Here is a 26,702-nt window from a genome sequence, read left to right as displayed (position 1 = left end):
TCCACTCATTTCAGAGGAAAATATACTTCAGTAAATCAAAATATTACTCTGAAATGGCTTAGCAACCTAGAAAAAATGAAAAGAATACCAAGAATGATAAAAGTCTGTTTTTTGAAAACTATTCTGTTATTGTAATTGTCGTATTGAAATGTGTTCTCACCGAGCACGGTTTCAGGCTTATCTAGGGTAAGAGTCAGAAAGCCCATGAAATCTTGGTTTTTATTGTTTATATGCGTGGTTTTCTAATGCCAAATGCAGGAGCTTGCAAACTATAATCAGTTTCTTTCAAACCTTTGCTTTTAGGGCAATTTAGACAACATTCCTTTTGGGCAATGCATAGTACATACCCATATACAGTATGTCAGAAAAAACTGTTTAAAAAACATTGAAATAGTGCCTTTCCTAAATATCATTTCTGTCCTAAAACACAGCCATGCCATCAAAAAGTGTCTACGTTTTGTGGGAATCCTAACCCTAACCCTAGCTAGAGGTGTTGCTGAGGTTAGGGTTCAGACAGTCCTCAATGAGTTTCCACAAACTTCCACTCATTTCAGAGGAAAAAATACTTCAGTAAATCAAAATTTTACTCTGAAATGGCTTAGCAATCTGGACAAACCAAAGAGAATGTACCAAGAATGTTACAATTCTGTTTTTTGAAAACTATTCTGTTATTGTAAATGTTGTATTGAAATGTGTTCTCACTGAGCACGGTTTCAGCCTTATCTAGAGTAAGAGTCAGAATCCCCATTAAATCTTGGTTTAATTAGTTATATGCCTGTTTTTCTAATGCCAAATGCAGGAGTTTGCAAACTTTAATCAGTTTCCTTCAATCCTTTGCTTTAAGGGCAATTTAGACCACATTCCTATTGGGCAAAATTGTATATACCCATATATGTCTGAAAAAAAATGTTGAGAAAACATTAAAATACCGCCTTTCCTAAATATCATTTCTGTCCTTAAACACAGCCATGCCATCAAAAATTGTGTAAGTGTTGTGGGAATCCTAACCCTAACCCTAGCTAGGGGTTTTGCTGAGGTTAGGGTTCAGACACTCCTCAATGAGTTTACACAAACATCCACTCATTTGTGGTGAAAATAAACTTCAGTACATCAAGATATTACTCTGAAATGGTTTAGCAATCTAGACAAAAAGAAAAGAATGTACCAAGAATGGTAAAAGTTCTATTTTTTGACAAGTATTCTGTTATTTGAAAATGTCATATTGAAATGTGATCACAATGAGTACGATTTCAGGCTTATCTTGGGTAAGAGTCAGAAACCCCATTAAATCTAGGGTTGAATTGGTTATATGCCTGTTTTTCTAATGCCAAATGCAGAAGTTTGCAAACTAAAATTAGTTTCTTTCAAACCTTTGTTTTAAGGGCAATTTAGACCACATTCCTTTTGGGCAATGTACTGTTTAGTACATACCCATATATGTCAGAAATAAATGTTTAGAAAACATTGAAATATCGCCTTTCCTTAATATCATTTCTGTCCTAAAACACAGCCATGCCATCAAAAATTGTCTACGTTTTGTGGGAATCCTAACCCTAACCCTAGCTAGAGGTGTTGCTGAGGTTAGGGCTCAGACACTCTTCAATGAGTTTCCACAAACGTCCACTCATTTCAGAGGAACATATACTTCAGTAAATCAAAATATTACTCTGAAATGGCTTAGCAACCTAGAAAAAATGAAAAGAATACCAAGAATGATAAAAGTCTGTTTTTTGAAAACTATTCTGTTATTGTAATTGTCGTATTGAAATGTGTTCTCACCGAGCACGGTTTCAGGCTCATCTAGGGTAAGAGTCAGAAAGCCCATGAAATCTTGGTTTTTATTGTTTATATGCGTGGTTTTCTAATGCCAAATGCAGGAGCTTGCAAACTATAATCAGTTTCTTTCAAACCTTTGCTTTTAGGGCAATTTAGACAACATTCCTTTTGGGCAATGCATAGTACATACCCATATACAGTATGTCAGAAAAAAATGTTTAAAAAACATTGAAATAGTGCCTTTCCTAAATATCATTTCTGTCCTAAAACACAGCCATGCCATCAAAAAGTGTCTACGTTTTGTGGGAATCCTAACCCTAACCCTAGCTAGGGGTTTTACTGGGGTTAGGGTTCAGACACACTTCAATGAGTTTCCACAAACTTCCACTCATTTCAGAGGATAATATACTTCACTAAATCATAATCTTACTCCTAAATGACTTAGCAATCTGGACAAACCAAAGAGAATGTACCAAGAATGTTACAATTCTGTTTTTTGAAAACTATTCTGTTATTGTAAATGTTGTATTGAAATGTGTTCTCACTGAGCACGGTTTCAGCCTTATCTAGAGTAAGAGTCAGAATCCCCATTAAATCTTGGTTTAATTAGTTATATGCCTGTTTTTCTAATGCCAAATGCAGGAGTTTGCAAACTTTAATCAGTTTCCTTCAATCCTTTGCTTTAAGGGCAATTTAGACCACATTCCTATTGGGCAAAATTGTATATACCCATATATGTCTGAAAAAAAATGTTGAGAAAACATTAAAATACCGCCTTTCCTAAATATCATTTCTGTCCTTAAACACAGCCATGCCATCAAAGATTGTGTAAGTGTTGTGGGAATCCTAACCCTAACCCTAGCTAGGGGTTTTGCTGAGGTTAGGGTTCAGACACTCCTCAATGAGTTTACACAAACATCCACTCATTTGTGGTGAAAATAAACTTCAGTACATCAAGATATTACTCTGAAATGGTTTAGCAATCTAGACAAAAAGAAAAGAATACAAAGAATGATAAAAGTCTGTTTTTTGAAAACTATTCTGTTATTGTAATTGTCGTATTGAAATGTGTTCTCACTGAGCACGGTTTCAGGCTTATCTAGGGTTAGAGTCAGAAAGCCCATTAAATCGTGGGTTTGATTGTTTATATGCTGGGTTTTCTAATGCCAAATGTGGGAGTTTGTAAACTATAATCAGTTTCTTTCAAACCTTTGCTTTGAGGGCAATTTAGACAAATTTCTGTTTGGGCAATGCATACTACATACCCATATATGTCAGAAGAAAATGTTTAGAAAACACTGAAATATATGTTTTCCTAAATATCATTTGTATCCGAAAACACAGCCATGCCGTTGGAAATTGTCTACCTTTCGTGGGAGTCTTCCCTAATTCTAGCTAAGGGTTTCGCTGAGGAAAAAATACTTGAAGACATATATTTTTAATTGAGCTTTTAGTTAAAATGGTTCTTTGTTCTTTCTCTTTATCTTATTTCTTTACCTTTTATTGTTCTTATTTTATTACAGCTTTCCTAATTTCTATTTATTTCTCTTTCAAGCATGAAATTGACATTTATTTTGCTTTACTGTATTACTGTGTTTTCCTTAACAACTGAAAGTATCTCTCTTAATTTCTAAGATTTTATTTTTACGCTTGGCTTTTAAAGCACTTTGAGCTGCTACAGTATTTGTATGAAAGGTGCTCTATAAATAAAGTTTATTATTATTAGAGTGGAAAATGTACTTCACTGAAATCTTACTCCTAAATGACTTGACAAACCAAGGAGAATGTACAGTAGATTGTCAGCATTTCTTTTTTCTAAATAACAAGATCAGGCTACAAAAAAGAAAAAGATTGATAGAGCCGTCTACAGTGTAACATATAAGAGAGCATTTCTATCAGCAATTTTAAATGCAATTTAAAATGTTTGTTATGCACTCAGTTTGAAATGTCAACGCGTGAGTTGAGTGTGAATTAAGACCTTGTGTCACCTGAATAGTTTCTTACACATTCTTATCTAAAATGTTTTGACACTCAACACTTTCCTACAGAATCGTGACTTTCAAAAACTGAGACTGATATTGCTTTTTGTTGGTAACTGTCTTTTAAAGAAAATAAAAAATGTTTTACTTTCGGTGACTGAGCAGCATTCAGAATAGCAGATGAAAATGCAGATTGGGGATTTCTGAAAAGGAGAAAATGCTTTCATTTCAAATGAGAAATGCAATTCTGCAATACCTCAGTTCCCTCAGAACAAGCACAAGATCTGGGCTGTCCTAGTTTATTTCAATTCCACATCTGTACACTGTCGCTGGACTCGCTTCACAATCAAAACAAGTAGCACGCAACCCTCATTTTGTGAAATGCTCAGCATATCTACAAAGAAGAGTGGCTTCTTGTTTTCCGTTTATGAACGCTGAGAACACGACAGTGTAGTCTTGAGTCAGGAGGTTTACCACTGGGGCTGTGGGAGTTTGCTGCTACTTCTGAAAACGATGAAATTCAAAGGTTGCAGATTGAGTGCACGTCCCAGTGCTCTGCACTGGAGCACAATGAACTTAAAGTGGGACAGGGGAGACTGTGCTGCAATGACAGATAGAGCAGCACAGCAATGCCATCGTGGGAACAAAGATTAAAAACTCAAGGGAGAAAAAATTAATACTGAGCAGCACCTGACTTTGCTGAAGAAGCATTCAGGTCAAATAACCAGTTTTTCATTAAACACTGCATCTGTAAATACTGTACATGCTGTACATGCTGCAATTTGACTTAACATTTAAACTAAATCCATCTTATTTTCAAAATGCTTTAGCATAAATCAAAGAGAGTTCTGCAAAATCTTTTACAAACTGGCAGGACTGAGGGCACATAAGGGTCCCTTGATGTTTTGAGACAGCCTGACTGGTGGCTTGTATTTGAAAATCAGATCCTGTTCCGGATGAATATTGGCTAAGTTAAAAAAAAATCAACAGCTCATACAATGGGCTCACCAAAGCAGTCACTTACAGTACCACTACACCTTTTCCTTTAAAGGTTCAATTTTTAAATCTCCTACTGAAAAGCAAATTGAATTCATCCTCTCTGCTGGCAACCGTGTTGAGGCTATGATGAAAAAAAATGATGAAAAAAATGACTTTCTATTCCCTGTTATTCTCTGAAATGTCTGTTATTTCATACTATGTTTGTTCTGGCATTGATCTTTTGTAAGTTCTTATATACAGTACATATTCTTCACGCTTTTTAAGAATGGCCTTTTTGTGGCATAGGGGATGATGACAGGGTATTTCACTATGTTTTTCACAAGACCTTAAATAGTTCACTTGATAGAGTGTTGCTGCACTTAAGTATAAGGAATGCGATCTTATCCCTGCCAGCCCCTCCTCTGCAGTTCTGGCAGAGCGTACGTTCAATGCCAAATGAAAGTACAGGATTCACAGCATTGCACTCCCATGATAAAGACAAAGTTTGCCACGTTTCATACTTTACCATGTTACACAAATCACACACAGCACTCTGTAATAAGAGAAGTATATATCTACTCTTATATAAACCATACAGATTGTGCCCTGTCAATCAGCAATAGTAACAATAAGCAATACAATACTTCTGGTTACATGTCTTATTCACGAGCCTTTAGAAATATAATGTATAGGAAATAACTGATTTGAATGTGTTTAAAAACATTAATATTCTGTCTTGTATAGTACAGATATTCAAATCAGTTTTTGAACACTGTTAATTGTCTGTACACATTGTAAAAGGTACTTCAGCTAAAAATAATTCCAATTGCATTCTAAAAGTCAAATTTCATGTCTCCATGACAGATGTCCAACAGATATTAGAAACAGATAAACTCTTTAGTGGTTTCACAAGTGTATATTTATGAATGTTTCATTCGTAACATTCTTTCTAATGTGAAGAGAAAGCATCTACAATGCAAAGAGAAAAGGTTTGAATGAAAAGGGCACACCTGGGCATTACAGTATATTTGCATGTGTGAAGTATGAACGACAGTCCTGATTTTCCTTCTCATTTTGTCAACGGTTTGTATCGTTCATGGGGAGTTATGAAGGTGAAACTTTTTGTTGAGGGTTCTTCTTCAAAATATTGGAATGTAGATTTTATGTTGATGCTCATTTTAATGTTGATTAGAAGAAAAAGTGAATTTTCTAATTGCAGAAAACTGCACAGGATTGATAGCTATGCGATAGTTTTGTCTATTTTTCAAGGGGAAGGGCAATGTACAAGAGTTTTAAAAATGACCTGTAAATGACAGAGAGCCAAATGTTTTCCAAATATCTCTCTTGTAAACAAGATGTTTGGGCAATTAAACAGGTCATAATTTCATTGAAGATTCCAGAATGGATTTTGGTGAATGATGAAGGAGAAGAAAAGTTATCTAGACCAGTCTCTGAATTTTGTCAACAAGCATTTCCACTGCAAGACACAAACACTTACCAAGTGTTTCTGTGCACATTCTTTCACAGACAAAAAGACGAAAACATCAGGGAAAACTAGAAATGCATTTGTTTGTGCTTTAGGACTTGTGGAAACTTCAGATGTCTCACAAACTGCTTCCTGTTGTTTCTGCAAGATGGTACAAAGCCAAGTTCATTAGCTTAACAAACCAGCAGCTCGAGAGAATATGATTGGTACATGTTACTCCATGATCATTCATGAATAGAACTAGCTGCACACACTTCCAAAAAATGTAACTTAATTTTGATAAAGTCAAGAATAGCTCAGTAATCCCTTTGCCTCTCGTGGGCAACTATTGAAGATAAGTCACCCTCTTAATCCCTGCATTTGTTCAGCTGCAACTCTTAGATTACATTTTTGAGGATACTGAATTAAAGGTTATGCCACACATGAGGTAAAGCACATACTGTATAGGCTGGAAGACGATGCTAGACAAAGAGATGCATGGAAAGAAGGATAGACAGGCATACAGAAATATCTGTAGTTAAACTTACTTGTGCAGTGCACTGGGTGGCAGTTTTGTTTTCTCCATTTGTCCATAGCAGCTCGTCTTTGCTTCTGGTATGTCACCAAACTCCTCCAGCATAGAGGAGGCTGCAGTGGTTATAATTCCAAGGCCATCCCGGACACGAGCCTCAAGAGGATAGTCCCATTCGTCATAAGACACCGAGATCATTCCTGACGGGAACTCATTTGGGGTGACTTCGGTGTTTCCAGTGGTCAAGCTGGGAACAATCCAGATAAATCCATACCCCGTTAAACCCAAAGAACGTGCCTCCTCCAGAATATAAACTGCTTCATCTTTTGAGCAATACAGTAAGATGACAGACGACTGGATCTTCTTCAGCTGTATCTGGGTCTTAGTATCCCCATCGACGGCATCCAAAGTAATCGTGTTCTGTAAATCCCATCCAACAAAACTGTTGTCCACAGTGCTTTTGAGGATGCTGATAAAATCCTGATAACCTGGGAACTTGCTAGTCACTATAGAAAAGACATGCCAGTCGTATTCTTCCATGATGTTGAGCATGAGGAGAGCTTCTTGTTGAATGGAAGCCCCAAATTGAAAGAAAGTTGACTTCTGGTCCTGAAACAAAAATAGAAATAGTGATCAAAATAATGGACTTTAAATTTAAAATGTTTTAAAAGTCAATATTGTATTCAATAGCAGGCACTGCTTAAAACCAATGTTTCTTACCCAAAATTGGACATAGAAATAAAATGTGGAAAAAACAAAATGCTTTTCAACCCATGATTAAATTAAATACCATTTCCTATAGTTTGTCTAGGACAGATTAGTCCTAGTTCTAAATCAAAGATTGATTTCTTGTTTAAACAACTGGATTTTCAACTGGATTTCTTTTCAGTGTGAACTGGATTTCTGAAGATGACCTAAACAGCTACAATGTAAAAACAAGTAAGCAAGGGAAGATACGTTTACTAACTTAATGAATCAGTTTTGTCGTGTATTTTAAATATATTATTTTTACAATTGTATCTGTTGTTTTGTCATCCAGTTAAGGCATTGCAATGAGCACTTGCACAGCTTTTTCTCTTGTGATTTTCCTCAAATAAAAAAAAAACATTAATCGTCATCTTAACATCCTTTCTTAAACAAATGAGCAGTCTTTCTGACAAAAATGTCATGAAAAACTTCCAGCAGTATGTTTTGAATAATGAAGTGATCATGCAGTGAACCAGCAGTGATTGAATAATGTATTATTGTAATATACTATATAATTATATGTTCTTTAGATGTACTAATAAGTTTCTAAAATGTATCATGATTCCTGCAGCAGATGATTCACTTAGTGTATCGATTCAGTTGGCATTGTTTATTACTGTAAGAACAGAGAAACACAATTATTATTGAACAAGATTATGTGAATAACCGAACTTGTTCCTGACAAGAGATTGATCTCTTTTTCAAAGACAACTCGATTCTTTTGCATATGAAGAAATTGAAATCAAGATTTCTGGGTTTAAAAGTCATTCGATGTCCACAAAAAAAAACATGATACTGTCTAAAATAACTCCATCGCTTGCTAGTCAGGCTCTGCAATGAGCGTTTCCTCCGCTGCGAGTTTCAACATGCTCCCGCAGCAAGTGAAAGAGCAGAGTGTAGAGACTGTCCCTCCCCCCCCCACAGCTGGAATCAGACTACTGACAACAATTTCAGAACCTGACTCGCTCAAGTCAAAAAGGAGTCAGTCCCTAAGAAAAATGATAACACACGTCAACGTCCACTTCACTTGGAATAACTCTCATGATTCCCGACTATTCTTCATTTCAGCTCATTATTTACGCTCACGGTGTCATCTGAGGAATTTAGTGTCGTGCTTTAGAATGACAACATTAAACTGTGCCACACTCTTTCAGCTGATGTGCTCTTACAGGTAGGAATTAGCACCGGGGATTTGGAATTCTTGGTAACAAGAACGACGTTATAAAGAAATCACAAAAGGAAATGTTGCACGGCCGAACACGCTAAGCATAGCATTGTAATTTAAGACTTTTTTCCCCTTGCATTTGTTTTGATTTATGTTTGAAAAAAACAAACTGCTGTGCGTGCTTCATAGTTTCAGCAGTTTACGATGGCAAACAGCTTACTGTTGTCAAAGAACCAAAGGCAGAGCAGCTAAAGAGCCTCTCTGGCCTTTCCTGACATTTTAACATGACTGTGTTTAATTAATAACAAATAATTGTCATTCATTCAGTGTGCGACAGGGAACCACTCAAAAACACATGCATACTGCATATTTTATTCATTTTTGCCACCCTGTCAACAGCTTCCCTGCTGGTTGCACATCTTACTTAATGATCATCATATGCTGACAAAGCTGTCATCATTCCATCAAGTTCAAATATTTGTCAGGCTTTTTCAAGGAACCAACACGCTTGCAACAGTGCTCATAGTTGGGTGGCTTATCCTATTTCACGACAAATTCACTTATTTACATAATTTAATACAGTACAAGACAAAAAGCTGACTGTATGTTAAAATATATATATATACATATTTTAAAATTATTTTTAGCTGAAAGAGTTACACTACAGTACATGTAACTTATTCAACTTTGGTACAGTACTTTATTGTAAGTATTGTATGAATAAATACATCAAAATCAGTTACATGGGTCTGTGACAGAGACACAAGATCTATGAGGTAAATATCGAACGACAGTCTTGGAGACGTTGCAGCTTATGGCTAGTTATTTGAATATTCCCAGTTGCACTCCTTAGACGTTAAATATCCTCAACAACCACTTTTCTGACTGCATATATGGGTAGAACCTTCTTAAGTCTTCTGGGTGAAGACGCAACCATCCCATTGCCTTGAACTATTTAGTGATAGACACCACAGTTAAACGTGGATTTTTTTTTATAGCTATAGCTGGAGCTTAATCTTTCACATGATGGTGTGATACTTTATGACGCGGTGAATTTCTGTAAGAAACTACCAGATGATTAATAACGGGACTAAATCTAAAGCATTTTCACAGGGGATGAATAAGTTTGAACAGTGCATTTCGCCATTGATATGTTCAGTAATTGCACGTTTTTGTCACACTTGCATTCTTAAAGGTTAAAAAACCTTTATGTACCTGTACACTTGCATTTTTAAAGCAACTTGTAGTGCAGTTTATGTAGAGCTTGTATGCACTGGAAGGCTACTGTATTTTTTAAACCAGTTTGCAAAAAGGACTTTATTAGATGCAAAAGATGCCATACTCTGGAGCTCTTCCTAGATAGTTTTTTTTTTTTATTTGGCAGTAGATTTTGCAGTCAGGCTGCACTATTGTGGGAGCAATGTCTGTCTTATGGGTCACTGGGTGTCCCACAACCTGTCGTCCTGAATCAGTACTAAGAGCCTCTGTGCTGAACAACAGAAGCTTAGCTGGAATCCACTCTCGACTTGCACCCCATGCAATACAACAGGGGTTGGAGTTTAAGAGCTTTGATGGTAAAACTAATGAAGAGAAACAAATTACAGCTGCACTCTGTACTGTACAGTACAGTACATTGATAATGAAGAGATTTGGGGAAAAGCACCTAAAATGTTGCACAATAGATGATTCTGTCTCAGGAATTAATAAGCCAAATTCATGCATGAAGGTGATAGGAAGGGTTTTTTTTTTGTTCCTAACAAGTTACCATACAATGTAGCACAGAAGGTTTTCAACTTTTTTCCTCTGGACTGCTTGGTTGCTGCTCCTTCTTGGAGTATAACTGAAGTGCTGTACAACACTCTCTGCACATTCGTTAAAGGTTGTCATCACTGACAGCCTTCATGCTTCAGATAATTTATTTATTAGGAAGGTATTTAATAAATAATTGGGGCCATGTGGGCACCAGTGATTGAATTTTCTTTTTAACATATGTTGACGGGCTGAATGATTCCACAATTCGTTAAAGAGAACATTGTCTTCTCATTAACTCCTAAAATGTTCCCAATTGGTAACATGACAGTGTCCTCCAACTTTGATTAAATCTAGATTATTTTACCTATGTTCCGTCAGGAGACTCATTTAGATAAGTCCCTGTGGTCCTCTTAGTTCAGTTCTATTCCCAGATTTAATAATAGCAGAACTGATATCCATCATCTAATTAATGTTAATAACTGTGGCACAATAACCTCAACTCTATTATGGTAAATTATGTTAGATTCGATTATAAAGTACTATTCATATTTCTTATGTGTATACACTGCAAATAAAATAATTCAAAGAGGAAGTCAATAAGAGGTACGGTCAATATGTAAGAAAACAATTTGACAATTTGTTGAAATATGCAATGTTCTTATGTCATACTACAAAGCTTTTCTAGAACCTTAATGACCTCTTCACAAAATCATAGTAGAGATACAAAAACACATTTTCCCAAAATTATCACTAGTTAACGGTTTCTCCGCTAAATAAGCTTACCTATCAAAAGAGTTTGGCTGTTCTTCAGGGACAATATTTTTAGCCCTGAATTTCAGCAACATTTACATTCAGAATCACTTAACCTCTTCATCAGGCTTGAGGTAAGGTCCTGAACATTTTGAATACTATGCCTTCTGCTAATTGAAATTTGATTGAGCTTAATTAACATTCATTAAAAAATGTGCTCAGCTGGAGCCAACACAAGGTAATTAAGCCTTAAAGATACTCACATCAAGCAATTTCTCAACTTGTGATTGAATTTTTTTTTTAATTTGCCACTGAGAATAGGGAAGCAAATTAAGCACCTACTGCAGCATGAGGATATAACTGCAGCTGAGCGGTGGAAAAGCACATGGAAAAAGCTCATCTTCAGGGGAAACAAGAAAATGAGTCTGTAGATCACTTGAAAAGGTGAGTTTTTAGTGCTGAGAGCAAAGAGCCTGGGCCATTCCTACACAAGTGGGTTTTGCCTTGAGGGAAAAAACAAATTGGAAAAAATGTCCAGATTTCTAATAGACTGCTTTCATTGATGTGTAATCTTAAACGCTTAAAGTAAAATTATATAATAAAAATCAGATATGACACAAACCTGTTGAATTATTAGCATCTGAAGACCGTTATTACAAATGATAAAAGTTTATCACCCCATTAAGGCCATGTGGCAGTGGCATTGCTAAGCGCCTGGAACAAATTCAGATTTTAGTCTTAAATTTGCATATTTTCGCAAAAGGGGAGGTACTATATATTTTTGTGGGTGTGATGCTGAATAATGATGCTATTGTCTCAATTACATTAGCAGAATTCACTCTTTCACCCCTGTTTGCTTGTCTGAAGCACTGGAAAAATAGGAAAGGGAGAAAACAGCTACTTTGCATAATGAGAAAGAAGGCTGGTGTATTCCTGCTGTGTATAGCCAGTAATGCTCATTAAAAGCTGCATAGCAGGATGCAAAGTTTAATTGAGAAATCTACCTAATTGGATTATTTAGCATGAAACATAAATGTAAATAGTTGCTTGGTGATTGCTTGCCTGAGCAAAACAATCACGAGGAGTCTTTGTTTTGGTACAACACATTCTCAGCGCATGCCTTCAAAGGAGCAGAGGCTGAGAGAATGGTGACATTTGACTACCATTCTGTCACATCAAGCTTCACTTGATGTGGAGTTCCAGTGTTTCAAACATCTGTTTTTCTGGCAGTTCCTTGATCTTTTTTTTTTTTTTTTTTTTTTTCTGTGTGTTTCAGAATTGCTGTAATAACTAAGGAAATCCATACCTTACTCCAACTAAGAACAAAATAATATTAAGTTTAAGTGATTATTTTAAGCGCTAAGTATCAGGCTAGCCCCTGCCTCCTGCTCGGCAAGGTCAGCTAGCATTGGCTTGGAAACCAGGCTCTGCTCCACCCACCTGTCACTCAGTGCCAGTTGCCATGGACACCAACTAACCAGAAACCTGATTCACCTGGAGACAATTAATGTCTCGCCTGTCGGAGTGATTCAGGACTATTTTAGGGCTGCCCAGAGTCTGCTTTGGGCTCTGATATAGAGTTTGAACTCGTTTTCTCTAGTTTGTTCCCTAGCTTTGCTTCAGATTCCTGACCTTGCTTTGTTCCCTCTTCCACATTCTTGGATCCTGCCTTGTTTAGACACGATCCCCCAAGTAAAACCTGGATCACCAAACTCCTGGACCTTTCTCCATTGTTATGACTTCGCACTTCCCTGCCTGCAATCTCTGCTTTGCTTGTTAGACCACCAGCTCGCCACTGGCCTTGAACTTTGACCTGCATGCAGCACTGCCCCTGGGCCTCATCCCCCTCTCTCCTTGGAAGAGGGATTCTTGTGACTCCCAGTCCACCGCTAGCTCCACTGAGCGGCAGGAGCGTTACACTTACCAATTAAAAATAAAATCCTTGATATTTTATTAAAGAACTTTTCCCAATTTTTGAAAGAATTGCAAATCAGGCCAAGTCCTTGAATGTGTTCTGGTTTAAATTTAATTGGATTATTTACAGTGAGGCTATTTGTTTTGATTTATGAAAGAAAAAGTGTCATACAGTTCACATAAGCAAGGAAAATTATTGGGCGTACTCAAATAAGCGAAACGATTACATGTTCTATTATGATTAATAACAGTTGATACTGCAACCGTACGTAAAGAGTTGCTTTCATTTATGGGATTTGCTTAATTTCCTTGCGAGGCTAAAATCCTCTGTTACAGCAATGTCAAATCATCTTCCTAGTGCAGGAATTGCATACCAGTGAATTCAGTCATTTGTGTGCGCTGAAATGTACAGTAGATACTCCTAAATACAGAAAATATTCCACTTCTCAGAATCCTTTTGAAATACTTTAAGAGCCGCCATTGGCATTTGATGGGCATGGGTGAGCAGGGAAAAATTGATCTGGAATACATTTGTGGCCGTTATGCAAAGCAGTCACCCCTGCCAAGGCTCATCGTAGCACTGGCTCACACGCTGCTGGCTCTGCTCATCTTTTGGGAAATCAGTCTTCATGTTTGCGAGATGCACACTAGCTCCAGTGAACCATAATTTTGGTCCATTTCTTTTTTTTTTTTTTGTCCTCTTGTTGCACGGAGCCCTGATTTCCTGAGCAGAAGCTGCCCTCCTTCATGGTGGATGAATGAAGAGCTGCACTCGTGGAGCCAGAACATTTTGACCAGCTGGTAGCGGATTGAGCAAGCAGCTGCAGCACAGTCCCCAGAAGGAGGAAACTGCCCTTCCTCTCAAGGAAGTCAAGCCATTCGCCAAGCCTGACTGAAGCTGAAGATGGACAGATTGCTTTACTGTACTGCACAACCTGGGAGGCTAATTCTGTAACAGAAGGGAAGAGATGAGACCTGCAAATGGTGGGCCCAACACACAGGCAGTTCTTAAACAAATGACAATGTGTGAAAATAACTAACCATGCTTAAGGGAAGAAAAGTGAAAGATTAACTGATATACTGAACGAGCAGTGCATGCCCAAAGAGTTTACAAGAAACACATACAAAGATATTGCTCCGAGAAAAGAAATGCTTCTTTACCGCTTACTTAAATTTCAGTTTTTGCTTCTCGATACCATCTTTCAACGTAGTCCTGAATTAAACTGCCGCATCCACATTGCATTTATAAAAACCACTAGTCTAAATTTTCAGTATTCTCCCACCTTGACATAAGTGGAAGCAAAATACTTTCTTATTGTGACGTTTAAAAACGCAACAACCAGGAAAATGTGATTCATTTGGGTTTATCCAGAGGACGTAACACCTGTGTGAATGCAGGGTCGCACTTTTAGGTCACCCCGGCACCAAGTCATGTTTCAACATACGAACTCTTTATGGACGACTGTCAGTACATCTTGCCCCTAATTAACGGGTACTCACCTCATCACTCCAGGTATTTAAATCCTGCTTCTGCTTCACTCCAACACTTAGTCTTTGGGTTTCCTCCCTCAAGTCAAAAACAGTCCCTAGCTGCGCTTCTCCTCTATTCAAGTCTCAGGTTTATTGCTGGCTTTTCTTCTTTGCTGACCTCCCCAGGTCAGTGTATATTCAATTGAAAATAAAGCAGCAGCAGGCAGGCAGAAAAGTAGCATGTCAATGAGCTCTCCTGCCTTACCGCTGCAGGGGTTTGGCATTTGCATGTTATCCTCAAGTCCACATGTGGATGCTTCAGTTTTCTTCCACAGTTAAAAGATTAGCTGACTGGATTTGGTTGATGAATGTACAGTAAGTTGTCCTCTTCTCTATGGTATCTTGTCCAGGGTCCAGCCCAGCTTTGCACCCTGGCATCAGTTATAGCCCTCAGGAAGATAAATGGCTCACTTATAATGGAAGGAAAAAGCATCATGGGATCATGACTATAAGGCCTAAATGACTGTATAGAAAACATATTAGCATGAAGTGTTTTCTTAAACTTGGATTGGACACTGAACTGAGTCTTTAGTTGACGTTCAGGTTCTCCCTCTTGTGCATTTGAAACATGAGTATATCAGCAACAAAAATGAGCTGATGCTGTTACACAATCTAGCCTTTTATCCCATTTCTTCCAGTGAAAATCAATCATCGGGGCAACAATTGACTGATATGTACAGAAAGAACCCCAGACTTCTGGATAAGTCATGGTTTCTCAGTTGTTCTGTACTTTTTACTGTATTTTGAGTCACGTGACCAGGGTGTCCTCCGTGCATGGGCATCTGAGTCCTTTCACAGACAAATTAAGTAAGATGTTCAGGTCAGCACTAACAGGAAAGATTTTGCAATCCGGAATGGTGGTAGATTTTAATTAGTTTTTTCATTCTAATAAAAGGTTGTCGGAGACATCAATTCACAGGGGAAGACCGCTTCCCTGAAGTACTTTTTATTTCAGTCTTCATTTGAAACCCCACAATTTTTCAGCGTTGAAGGGTCTCTGAACTTTACAACGAAACACAAGCCCCTGATTTCTCCTGAGTAACCGAGCATCTCACAATCTTCCATGCACAATAATTCTATTATCTCAGAGATTTACCAACTAAAAACCTGAGAGGCTCTTTTCTTTCTAGTGCCCTGCCTGCAGCGCAAGGCATGCCTGATTAGATGAAAAGGTTGCAATGCAGAGATAATCAAGAATTCAACTCAAGAAATGAGAAGATGCTGTATTCTTTGGTGAAATAACAAAAAAATTCTGGATTGCAGCTTGTCAATAGTTGAATTCACACTAGAAATACAGCAGCACAGACAGTATTCAGTTCACCACAGGGTATTGAAAAGACAAATAACAGCCAACCAAGTCAATCAGAGTTAGCTGTTCTGCAAAGTATCACCGAAAGGAAGATTACTCATACTTCTTAATACTATTTACAATTACTTTTCATTATAGCAAAGTGAGAGACAGTTTCCGTTTTTATAACTGTTTCACAATAGTACCCAAGAACACATACAGAAATAGGAAGATAACTGTTAATGTTCGAAACTATAGTACTTGGCAGATTAGTCCTTACCAAGACCTGCAGCTCAATTAACTCACTGCTTTTCAGAGACATAACTGATATATCTCATACTCGGCTACAGCTCATTTTCAGGTCTTCGGCAAATGCACCAGCTCTGAACTTTTTTACTCCTTCTCCAGGTGAATTGAGCATCAACTCAAGGACACAACTGGCCAAGTCGCAAACTGATCCTGTCTGATGGAAGGCCTTTAAACAAATGGTTTCATCACTCTGGCAGTCCTGATTCTGAGCCGTTTTGCCATTTAGGATAATTTTTTTGATGACAGTTCCCTCTATTTTTATGGGCCTCAAAGATAGAGAGACGGTGACAAAGCAAAAGAAAGAAAGAAAAAATGTGAGGAGATAGAGGAGGAAAGAGATAGTATAAGGAAGAAAATTTCACTGCCTCAAAAGCAATTTTCCCCTGATTGATGAAACAGAGTTTGAATTTCTATTCAGTGTGTGTTATAGCGATAATTGGGCTGTCCTCCAACAAAGTCAGACTGGATTATTTCAAGTCCTGCATTCACTATAAGACTGCCCTTATTTAAGATATGACATTTTATTCGTACTCAACCGAACAGAAAATGGTTCCTGTGTGTTTCTGGTGTAACAGTGATGATAAAACGAGTGTTCTCTTTACCACCCATTTACCAAATTATAAAAATCTTTTTGATTAGGAAAGGGGGTCTCTTATTATTATTATTATTATTATTATTATTATTATTATTATTATTATATTACCAATATTTTCTACAGGTTTAAAAATGGTAGATGGTTTCTTTCTTTATGTAAATGTGGGGAGTTCCGCTGATGTAGATATTTAAAAAATGGCATGACCCATCAATGCATAGAATAGGGAAATTACACATTTATAGAACAACCCCAGGGACAAGTATGGGAAAGATGAGACACATAAAATGTATATTTTATATATATTTTATGTACATAGTAGAACTCTCTTGGACAAATTGAAATTACAATTGATAGCAGATGACGGCTAAGACAAAGCTGTCATTTTGGCTCAGTAAGAAAATAACCTTAGCTTACAATATATCATTTCAGTAATTCTTCATTTCCTACACTGAAGTCTGTTATACATTATAAATAATTTGTATTCCTATGGGTTGATCTCTTTGATCTCTGCAGAGATTTCTTTTGTTTTGAATCGGCATTGGTAGTCATTGTTAAAATGTTGTAAAAAGGAATATTAAATTCCAGATCAGAGATCTGATTATGTTTGTTAATTATTAAACAATTAAACAGTCAGGATTCAGTTAAATAGAAATCACAAACCACAGCAGTGCACTGCACGCAGATAATATCTAATTGACCTACAAGAGGTAAAAGTGAGACAAAATTAGAACAGCAGCAACTACTGACAACCAATGACTTTTTTTTTTAAACCCAAACAGCCTAGGTCTGAGGACAGGCAAGATCACAAAGAGAAAGTCCTTCACCATACCTGATCTGGCATACCTAACTATTTGTTTACTGTGCCGTTGTTGTTTTTCTGTCAGGACTTTTTAACAAGCATTGAAATCCCCTAGGAAACAACTAACTAAAACTGAGAAAGTTTCTCTGCTCTGCTTCAAAAGCTTGCAGCTCTGTTTGTGAAAGGGCTTTTTCCCCCCCAACAGCTCTTTCTCTATGAAATATCTGCAAAGATCCTTTGTGTAAGACAAACATGGAGTATTAGGCCATTTCATATGGCACTGTGAGTGCTTCCATCATTACCAAATTGTCAGCATTATGGGCCTGCAGATTAGTAGCTATTTTTCTTAATGTAGTGAAGTTTTTTTATTCTACACTGTTTATTAGACTTGCAACTTCCATTCACATCAAGGTGCTTTTTATTCCAATAATACACACTAATAAGGATATTTATCTGCCAAAGCACTCCGTGATCACCTTGTAGTGCACAGCGGCACATTTGCATATCAATTCAAATGCTCAGAGGTTTACACAAGAGGTAAGTCTGCTGTATATAAATATTTATTATTCATATAGACCTTAAATAACAGTACTTTCTGTCAGCTTTCTGAAATGCTGAAAGCCAGAGGAATTATATCAGAGCAACGGAGTAAAAGATGACTGCAGTATTTTAATAAAATCATTTCCACAACAAGCTGCTTAATTAATTTTACAAAAGCAAACACTCAGCATAAAAGTAAAAATACATGCTTAGGATGCAAGACTTTCTTGCAGACAAAAGTGTCATAGATAAAGGCCGTGTCTACTGAAGGCATGTTCGTTTCACAGAGCCCCACAAGGAATTAGCATGAAACAAATGAAGCAAACACAAAGCTAGAATGAATAAATTAAATTTTGTTCACTGAAGGGTATCTGGCTTTTTGCTGATAAGTTTTGCTATTTAGTTTTGATTGGCTGCCAGAAAACACTAAAGAGTAATTGGGACTTGTCTTAGTTCACCAGACAAATACCACCCCTGGGAAGTTTTTATCAAGCACTTCAAGTCATTGACAAGCCAGGCCTGTCAAACTTCACCTGATGGAAAAAGACAGAAAATAGACAACAAGATGCTGAGAAATACGGTAACGATGACAGTAGACAGTAGATGCTTCCAACTTTGGAAATTTAAAGGTCACTCTCACCTGATGCCTAACACAGTACATGAGTTACAAATTGCATTCAGTAATGTCTACCCTGGAAGATGCGAGTTAGGAAAGTAGCTTTGATAGATGCACTATCTGCAGGCCAAATTAACATTCCCTCTGACACTTGTAAACCACTCTATCTTTAAGGTCATAGCTGGATGGAAGTTAACTCTTTAACTCTAGGATTAACAGAACAAAACAAGAAAAGATACACACAATACTTCAGTCTGAGATGCCAGTACTTCAGTCTGAGATAAAATGTTATCAGCAGAAACATCAGAGGACACACCAGACAAAAGTTTTCTAGATCTTTTGTTTTGAAAAATTTCTAGATCCAAATTCAGTAAGACACGACATTGACTGGGAAATGATAAACGCGTTTAATAATTCATTTTGCCCAAACGCATTTTACAAAATTAATTAATTAGAATTCAAGCATTCATTTTTCCACGGGAGCAAAATTCTTAGAAAGTGATTCCAGGGAATGATCTCATATAGAAGTTCTCATGTCAAGATGTCAGTGCTTAGACTCAATAAACAATTTTATTTGTCAGTGCATAATTTAGTGCTTTAATCAAGTGACAGCTCGGGAATTATGGAGAGACGTATGGAAAGATCATCACCAATCAATCACTTCTTTGGCTCTCAGCCGTCACAGAAAGATGTGTTCAGTTCAGATGATCTGTCTGGGACAGTGCAGAAGAGCCAATCAAAAAGACCTCTGGCTGGTTTGTGGTACAGTATGAACACCTCTATACACATCAGTGGTGACTGACTGATCAGGTTTTAAAAATGTGGCTATTGGAACTTGATATTTTTTAGCAGATAATAATTTGCATTTGACGTGCCCAAAAATTATTTTAAGTTTCCTGGGTATCAAATGATACGATGATCTATGATGATCTTCTCATTCTATGATGGGAAAAAAATAGCTTTTAGTGTGCCAACTCTTCAAGACTGAGCACTCATAATTGCAGAAGCAAACAGCAGCCAGCATCGCTGAGGTTGACACATTGAAAGCATGATGATGTGCGTTTTGTGTCACGCTGTTATAGAATTTGTTATGCTGCTTTTCAGAAAGGCCTTTCTTATCACACAAGATAGCTGTTTTGAAGTTTGACTTCAAACATCCCCTCAAGTGGTGTTTTCCCACCTCAAACCACCCATCTCCCAACCTGTTACACAATGCTTAATGCGCTGAGACTAAAACTGCACTGGAGGAGAGTTTGGAGAAGAGCTGGTCACATAGGTCAGATGTTTGTCACATCTTTCCTCCCCTGATGAAACCTGCTGCTGCTTTATGTGAAGAAAGTACGCGTTGTATTGCTATTTTTGTTATTGTAGTTTAGTCCATCTAAGGAAAATGCAAAGAGCAGCACAATTTAAATATAAAATCATCACAAATACTGATGGTGTTCAGGAATTACAGATTATGCTTACATTCTATTTAATCATGAAAAGTGGATTCCTGAACACTAATTAAAATTTACACTGAATGAAGCTGGCAGACAGAACTGAGCAGGAAACCCAAAGCCAAATTCCCCTTACTGCTGATGCCTGAGGATACTTTGGATCTTTATGGACAACATTCATTCTAATCTAAAAGCATGTTATTTAAAAGAGTATAAAAATAGCACCCTATTATTGTAAGAAATTACATTTTTCTTCCTGGAATGACGCCAATGGCAGCTTCACAGCTTGACTTGCTACCGAGCCACCATGTTTGGTGGAGCTCAGAAGGTGGATTGTCAGGTTTCCTGCTGCTCGTCTTCAGTGTGACACCAGCATGGCTTTATCCCACCATGAGGAAGAAAGGTCTGTGATGGGTGGTCCAAGAGGCAGTGTAAACTGCTTCATTTAGCCATTGAAAGAATTGTGAAAGTATGTGATCTCTTTTCTTTACTGTGAAGCTATGGATAACCCTCCGACCCATTTTTGTTTCCTTATTAAACTCACCAAATAGATCATAGCTTTAGTTTCCAGTGGGAAAACAAAAAGAAAAATCCTTATTTGCAAATGAAAAGAACGTGAGGCAGATATTTATAGCAAATCCCAGGGAAGGATATGGAAATCCTGTAACCCCCTTGTACGTGCCCGTGGGCTTCAAACTCAAGAAAGTGCATCATCTAACCACGACGTAAAAGTAACAAGCTCGTGATCTCGCGTGATCTCGCGGCTCTCTTCAACCTTCACCCAGGCGCTCTCTCCTGCAGCACAGCAGTTTCAAAACAGAAGACCAGCAGAGGCATCACGCTGTGAACTATTGGCATAACTTGTTTTTACACAAACCACCAGATACAACAATGATCCCTCTGACATCCCAAAACTGGAAGACAGTGTTCTCGCTTCAAAACCCCCCTAAGGAACATGCATCGATTTTCAATGAAACTAAGCTGTTGCTAGGGGCGGTCATTTTTATTTTAACAGATTTGGGACCTGTCATGTAAAATACACAACTGCCTGGAAAGTCACATGACTTTTATTCTGTCTTACTGCAATATTAAACATTGGAGAGATGGCCACTTCCCTTCCCCCCCCCCAGAAAAAAGTACCATACTTTTCAGAAGGGCAAGGAAAACACACCACAGGTATTTTGCTGGTCAGAGTCTGGATTCCATTAGAAAGTAAAGGACAAAAAAAAGAAAGCTTGGATCTCCTTCAAAGCAGTTTTGACAACATTAGACATTAGAATTAGACAGTAGAATGTGTGTAATGAGACATTAAAAGATCGTGTCTTTGTACCTAGCAGAATTTTACAAACTTTGCTCTGGCTTCACTACGACACAGTCAATGTAATCCGCTTGCGCCCTTGTCCCAGAGCTTGTAATCCCTCATCACTTTCATCACTCCCTCGCATGTCTGGAACTCCTGTGTCTCCACTTCTAATCTCATTTGAAACTAACAGCACTGATGCTGGGGTGAGTAGAACCTGTCTCCCAAGGTCGCCAGTAGATGTACTAAGCCTCAGAATGTTAACACCTCATTTTCACACCATATTAGCCCTTTACTAAATAGCCTGGATTCATTTTTTTTTTATTAAACATACAAATACTGAAAAAATATCTCTACTAATTTTTTTCACCAGTGTGTCTTGTAAACTTCAATTTTATCCAGCAAAACTCCTATGAGCTTACAAACAGAAATATAATAATATTATATTTAGGTAATCATTTCAGTACCTAAAATCATCCTTTTTCTTTTGATTCCCTACTACAATTTAACATCTGATGAAGTCAGCAAGGACTTGGAAGTAATTATTTTACTGAAAGCTGTATAATTACTGAGATTAAAGATGCTTCGTTATTCACTCACTCAGAATTTTGAAATGATAAGTACTGTAAGGTCACAATCCCAATCCCAGGTCCGAGGTGAAGATTGTACTGCATGTTCTCCACACAATCACGCAGGTCCGGGTACTCTGGTTTCCTCCCACTGTCCAAAGACTCACTGGTAGCTTCATTAGGGTAATTGGCTTGTGGGAAAATTGGCCCTGGTGTGAGTGTTTACATCGCTCTTTCTGTATCTCTGCGAACCCTGTGTTGGACTGCCATTCTGTTCACAAGGTTCCTCCATCCCAACTTGTGTCCATAGCCAGCAGCCATATCACCCTGCAATTCACATTTGGCAGCTCACTGAAGCTCGCTGGTGTGAGCCTGGTCAGTACCTGGATGGGAGACCTCCCGGGAAAAACTAAGGTTGCTGCTGGAAGAGGTGTTAGTGGGGCCAGCAGGGGGTGCTCACCCTGCGGTCTGTGTGGGTCCCAATGCCCCAGTATAGTGATGGGGACACTATACTGTCCAGATGAGACGTACTGTAAAACCGAGGTCCTGACTCTCTGAGGTCATTACAAATCCCAAGGCGTTTCTTGAAAAGAAATTATCATTGCTTGCTGGGACAGGCTCTGGTGACCCTGTACTGGATAGAGCAGTTAGAAAAAAGACTGATGGAAGTGCTGCAAAATACATCGGTGAATACATACCTCGTCAGAAAACTTCAGATTTCTACTAAAACACAAACATGATCACCAAAGATTTAAGTGGACAGCACTTTCTCAACTTTGGGTGAGCCTCCAAACAGCAATATTACAGAATATAGATCAGAGAGTAGGTTTCTATGAAAACTTTCATTTTATTTTTATATATGTCATTTCAGAAGTATAAAATATACTTTAAAGTTTTATGTATGCCATAATCCACCACTTCAAGTCCCGTCTAGGACAAACGAATGACCCCTGTGAGGAATTTTTCATAACATGGGAAACAGAGGCATTGTTCAGCTCACCAACGTGTCTGAGATCATCTTATCTGGATCCTCATAAAATATCACCCTTCCACATGCTCATTTACTGCAAGAAGGTCGATTTCTATAAGATGCTTTTTGGCAGTTCATTCTGGGCCTTTAAGGTGCTTATGCACACTAATAACGAAAGTTAAATTGCGTGCCCTCTGCAAGCTTTCTGTTTCTGCTATCTCAGCACAAAAAAACTATGAGATTAAAGTATTGTGATGCTGTCCTGGCACAAAAGATTAATGAAGCAAAGAGCAACACCATTTATATATGGGCTCTTAAAGTGCTTCATATTTGAAACTCGGTAAAAAGCACTGGTATAATCAATGCACATTATGGCCAATATAAAAAATGCTAATAACCACGTGATCAATAATTCCCACAACCACTGTAAAATACAGGCACTATGGGACTTATTCTAACTGAATTAGAGGGTTGATATACTGTGAATTATATATCCATATAACAATATAATTATTATAATTGAACAACATTAAAAGGCATTGTAAGATATGTCAAGCTCTGCCCTTCTGTTATATTTAGGATCTATTCGTTTTAACTTATTTCTTTTGCTCTCCGAGGAAGGAAGTCAAATTAAGACATCTAAGATGTCTAAGTAAACGTGGTACCTCTGAGTAAATATAAGTATATATACACATTTCATATTCTCCAAACACATCTTTGAAAGGAAGGAGTTGTGAAGGTATTACCGTTTTTTCTGTTTTCTTAAATCTTTTTGAAGGTCCCCATTTATATGCTGTAGGTGTCTCCGGTCCTGTGAGAGATTACCACTACATCACACATTCCTGAATGCATGCACAAAAATTCAAGAACCTGAATTGAAATCCCCCTGCGACAGAAACAAAATCACAAAATCGGTGAATTGGAACTGTGGCATTCTAAGTTCTAACTCTAGCATATTGTTTTCTACGATTTTCTATTTCAAACACTAAGCCGGTTCCCCTTCACAAAATTCCATTAAGCTTCTTTGCATGCACACGGCAAACTCTGCACTCCTGACAGCTTCCAACTTCCGAAGAAAAAACCCTCTTCCCTCTCTTCACAGGCCCCCTGCTGTCTAAACTGATGGCTTAATGTTTCTCACACATAAATCTATGCATTGGTGCTGTTCCGCTGTAAATGTAAAATTAAAAAAGTCCTCTGAGGATTTTATAAGCAGCATTTGTAATATGACAATGATCTTAAATTTCAACATGCTTTAGAAATGAAGGATGTCATTTGTTCTCAACTTGGTTTTGTGCACACTGGATTAAGGACATTAATTATTTCTGTTTATTTTTTAGCAAAAAGATAAGACCTTAATTCTAACCCTTTAAAAACCCATTAGCCATGTACAGTAGATCTGCATGGCTCATTAAGGCTATAAAGCCAAGTTTCTTCAATGCCTCTTGAGGTACAGTAGTTTACAATCCTGCAGTGATGGAAGTCCCAGAGTTCCAATATGGATCAAGCTGCTCAGCTTCAAGGACTTCAAGGCAGCCAAATGACAATAAGAAAGGAACCCAAAAGAGCTCCCATTATGGGGGATACCTTTCTTGAATAGCATCCGTGAATACAATTCTTTTATCAGGGAAGCATGGATGAACCTAAACAGTAAGAAATGTTTCAGAAAATGGAGACATTTGACATATAGACAAGTGGGTACCCCGATATAAAGATAGATGGAGAATCAGGGACATACAGAAGAACCAAAGAACCAGGAATTTCAAGTAAATATAGGACACATCCTAAACCTCTAGCCTCTAGCTTAACTTTGTAACTCAAACAAATCCTAAGTAAAGCAATGCAGTTATAGATCTGCCTGCAAAGCGCGTTTTTTTTAACATTGCCGAGTGGCTTCTTGATGACAGGCAAGGTGCACACATACTGCTCACTGCTCACAGAACAAGCTACACTCCTGTACAGCTCAGTGGGACTCTTTCCCCATGTCAGCTCTAATGCTGGAGGATGTGATGACACCGCTCTCTGAACCGGTGATCTGCACATCCCTGGCTGACTTCTTTTAACTTTCCCAGTGCTGCTTTCGTTGCAAGGTTACATTTTCTTCCCCCCTTCAAGTTTCTTTTTCGAACTTTTCAAATTCTGTTGCTAATGAGCTGCTCTTCCCCCCCGGTCAGGCAGAACACTCTCCAGGTTCCCAGCCACGCTACCTTTTTGTGGTGACGCACGCACTTTCAAAAACCCACGATATCCACCCTAGCAGGCAGACGGCAACTGCATGAAGTGGTGACAAGACAAAAGACAACTGCAGTTAAACTGCAGTTCTTTCTAGTGGCACTGAATGTCTGGAAGTTGTACCATCCACACAGTATTTTCCATACTAATTGTATTACTTACACTCCTCCTTGATGCATGTTGAGTCTGAAGAACAGCAATTTCCCTGGTTAAAAGTATTACAGGACACATAATAAACTCTCAGTGCTCCATTTCATGAACACAGTGCAAGAATTCAGACCAACCCCTAAAGTTACAAATTTCCATTCTGAAAACGTATGTCTTGTACCAACTCCATTTTAATGAGCGAAAATGATTAATTCCCACCCTACTGCTGCCCAAACTTAAAAGCAATATGTCGCTGCTTTTGAAGCTGTGGACACCAGCTGAGCTGCACTGGATGTGGTCAGTGATCAGACAAGACATCTGCAGACCTCCAAAAGTGACATTGGGGTAAGTACAGTCGGAGGATTTAATTGGAAATGGAGGTTTACTGAGCTACCGGCTAGGCTGAGTTTGTAGGAATCCTGACCCTTAAAATGACAAACTAAAGAAGCAGCTTTCACATTTTCACTGCCCTATAGACCTAATCAGTTTGTATCTCACTATAAAATGAGTACACATTTCCGTTTCTCTCTTCACTCCTGTCATTCTAGAATGTTGATCCTCCATGCATTGAGTCACCTGTGAGAAACACATTTGTGCAGATGAGGAAGCTTTCCTTGCATATAAAGTGTGTATTTTGTATGTTTTTAAATATGCATGTGCAATACTTTACATTCTGCGCTGACCGTAGATTGGTTGGGTGACCAAATCTGATTTCACGGTTGTTAACTGCAACAGACTAATTCGAATGAAGCTGGAGTCTCTCTGGACAGGAGCAAGGGGCGTACTCATTAAAGTGCATTTATAGAAACTGGGGGAAAGTGTTTGACTTAATGCATTTGGACTTTACTCCAAACAGAGCTGTGCGCTGGGGGCTGAAAGATTTATAAATATTCAATTACTGCACAACAAGCTAGCCCTGCGGATGATGCAAGACAAAGGCACTTTTGTACTAATGCTTTTGAGAAGCATATGTACCAACAGCGAAGATGATCCATCAGGTCAATGACCAATGCACCTCACTCTCAAAAATGCACATGCTTGGTCACATTATTTTAAGGTCTGGAGCTCTGAAAGCACCTTCCTATTACTGTTCTCTGAAGGTCCCCAGGCTAAGTATCTGTCCATTGTATTCAGAAACAGCTTTAAAGGAGGGCAAGGACATAACATAATTCATTTTGTAGTAGGGAAAATTCCAATTTATACAATAGATGCAAAATATAATGTACTTATAATGAGATTCAAATAATGTATGCATTCTCAAAGTAAGCTCTCACTTTGAAGCAGAGAAATGGTTTCAAATGGTTTGAAAT

General features: G+C 38.0%; 1 protein-coding gene across 3 annotated transcripts in view; it reads right to left on the bottom strand.

Moving 5' to 3' along the window:
- The window catches only part of grin2aa (glutamate receptor, ionotropic, N-methyl D-aspartate 2A, a), a 111,267-nt gene that overhangs the window by 53,514 nt on the left and 31,051 nt on the right, over nucleotides 1–26,702 (bottom strand). For all 3 annotated transcript variants that reach the window (XM_015360578.2, XM_015360580.2, XM_006637156.3), the window contains one exon: nucleotides 6,747–7,339. In XM_015360578.2, the coding sequence (XP_015216064.1) occupies nucleotides 6,747–7,339 (593 nt within the window). The remainder of the gene's footprint in view (nucleotides 1–6,746; nucleotides 7,340–26,702) is intronic.

This window comes from Lepisosteus oculatus, chromosome 19 (assembly GCF_040954835.1).
Source record: "Lepisosteus oculatus isolate fLepOcu1 chromosome 19, fLepOcu1.hap2, whole genome shotgun sequence".
In the NCBI taxonomy this organism is placed as follows: Eukaryota; Metazoa; Chordata; class Actinopteri; order Semionotiformes; family Lepisosteidae; genus Lepisosteus; species Lepisosteus oculatus.
This window is presented reverse-complemented; position numbering and strand designations above follow the sequence as displayed.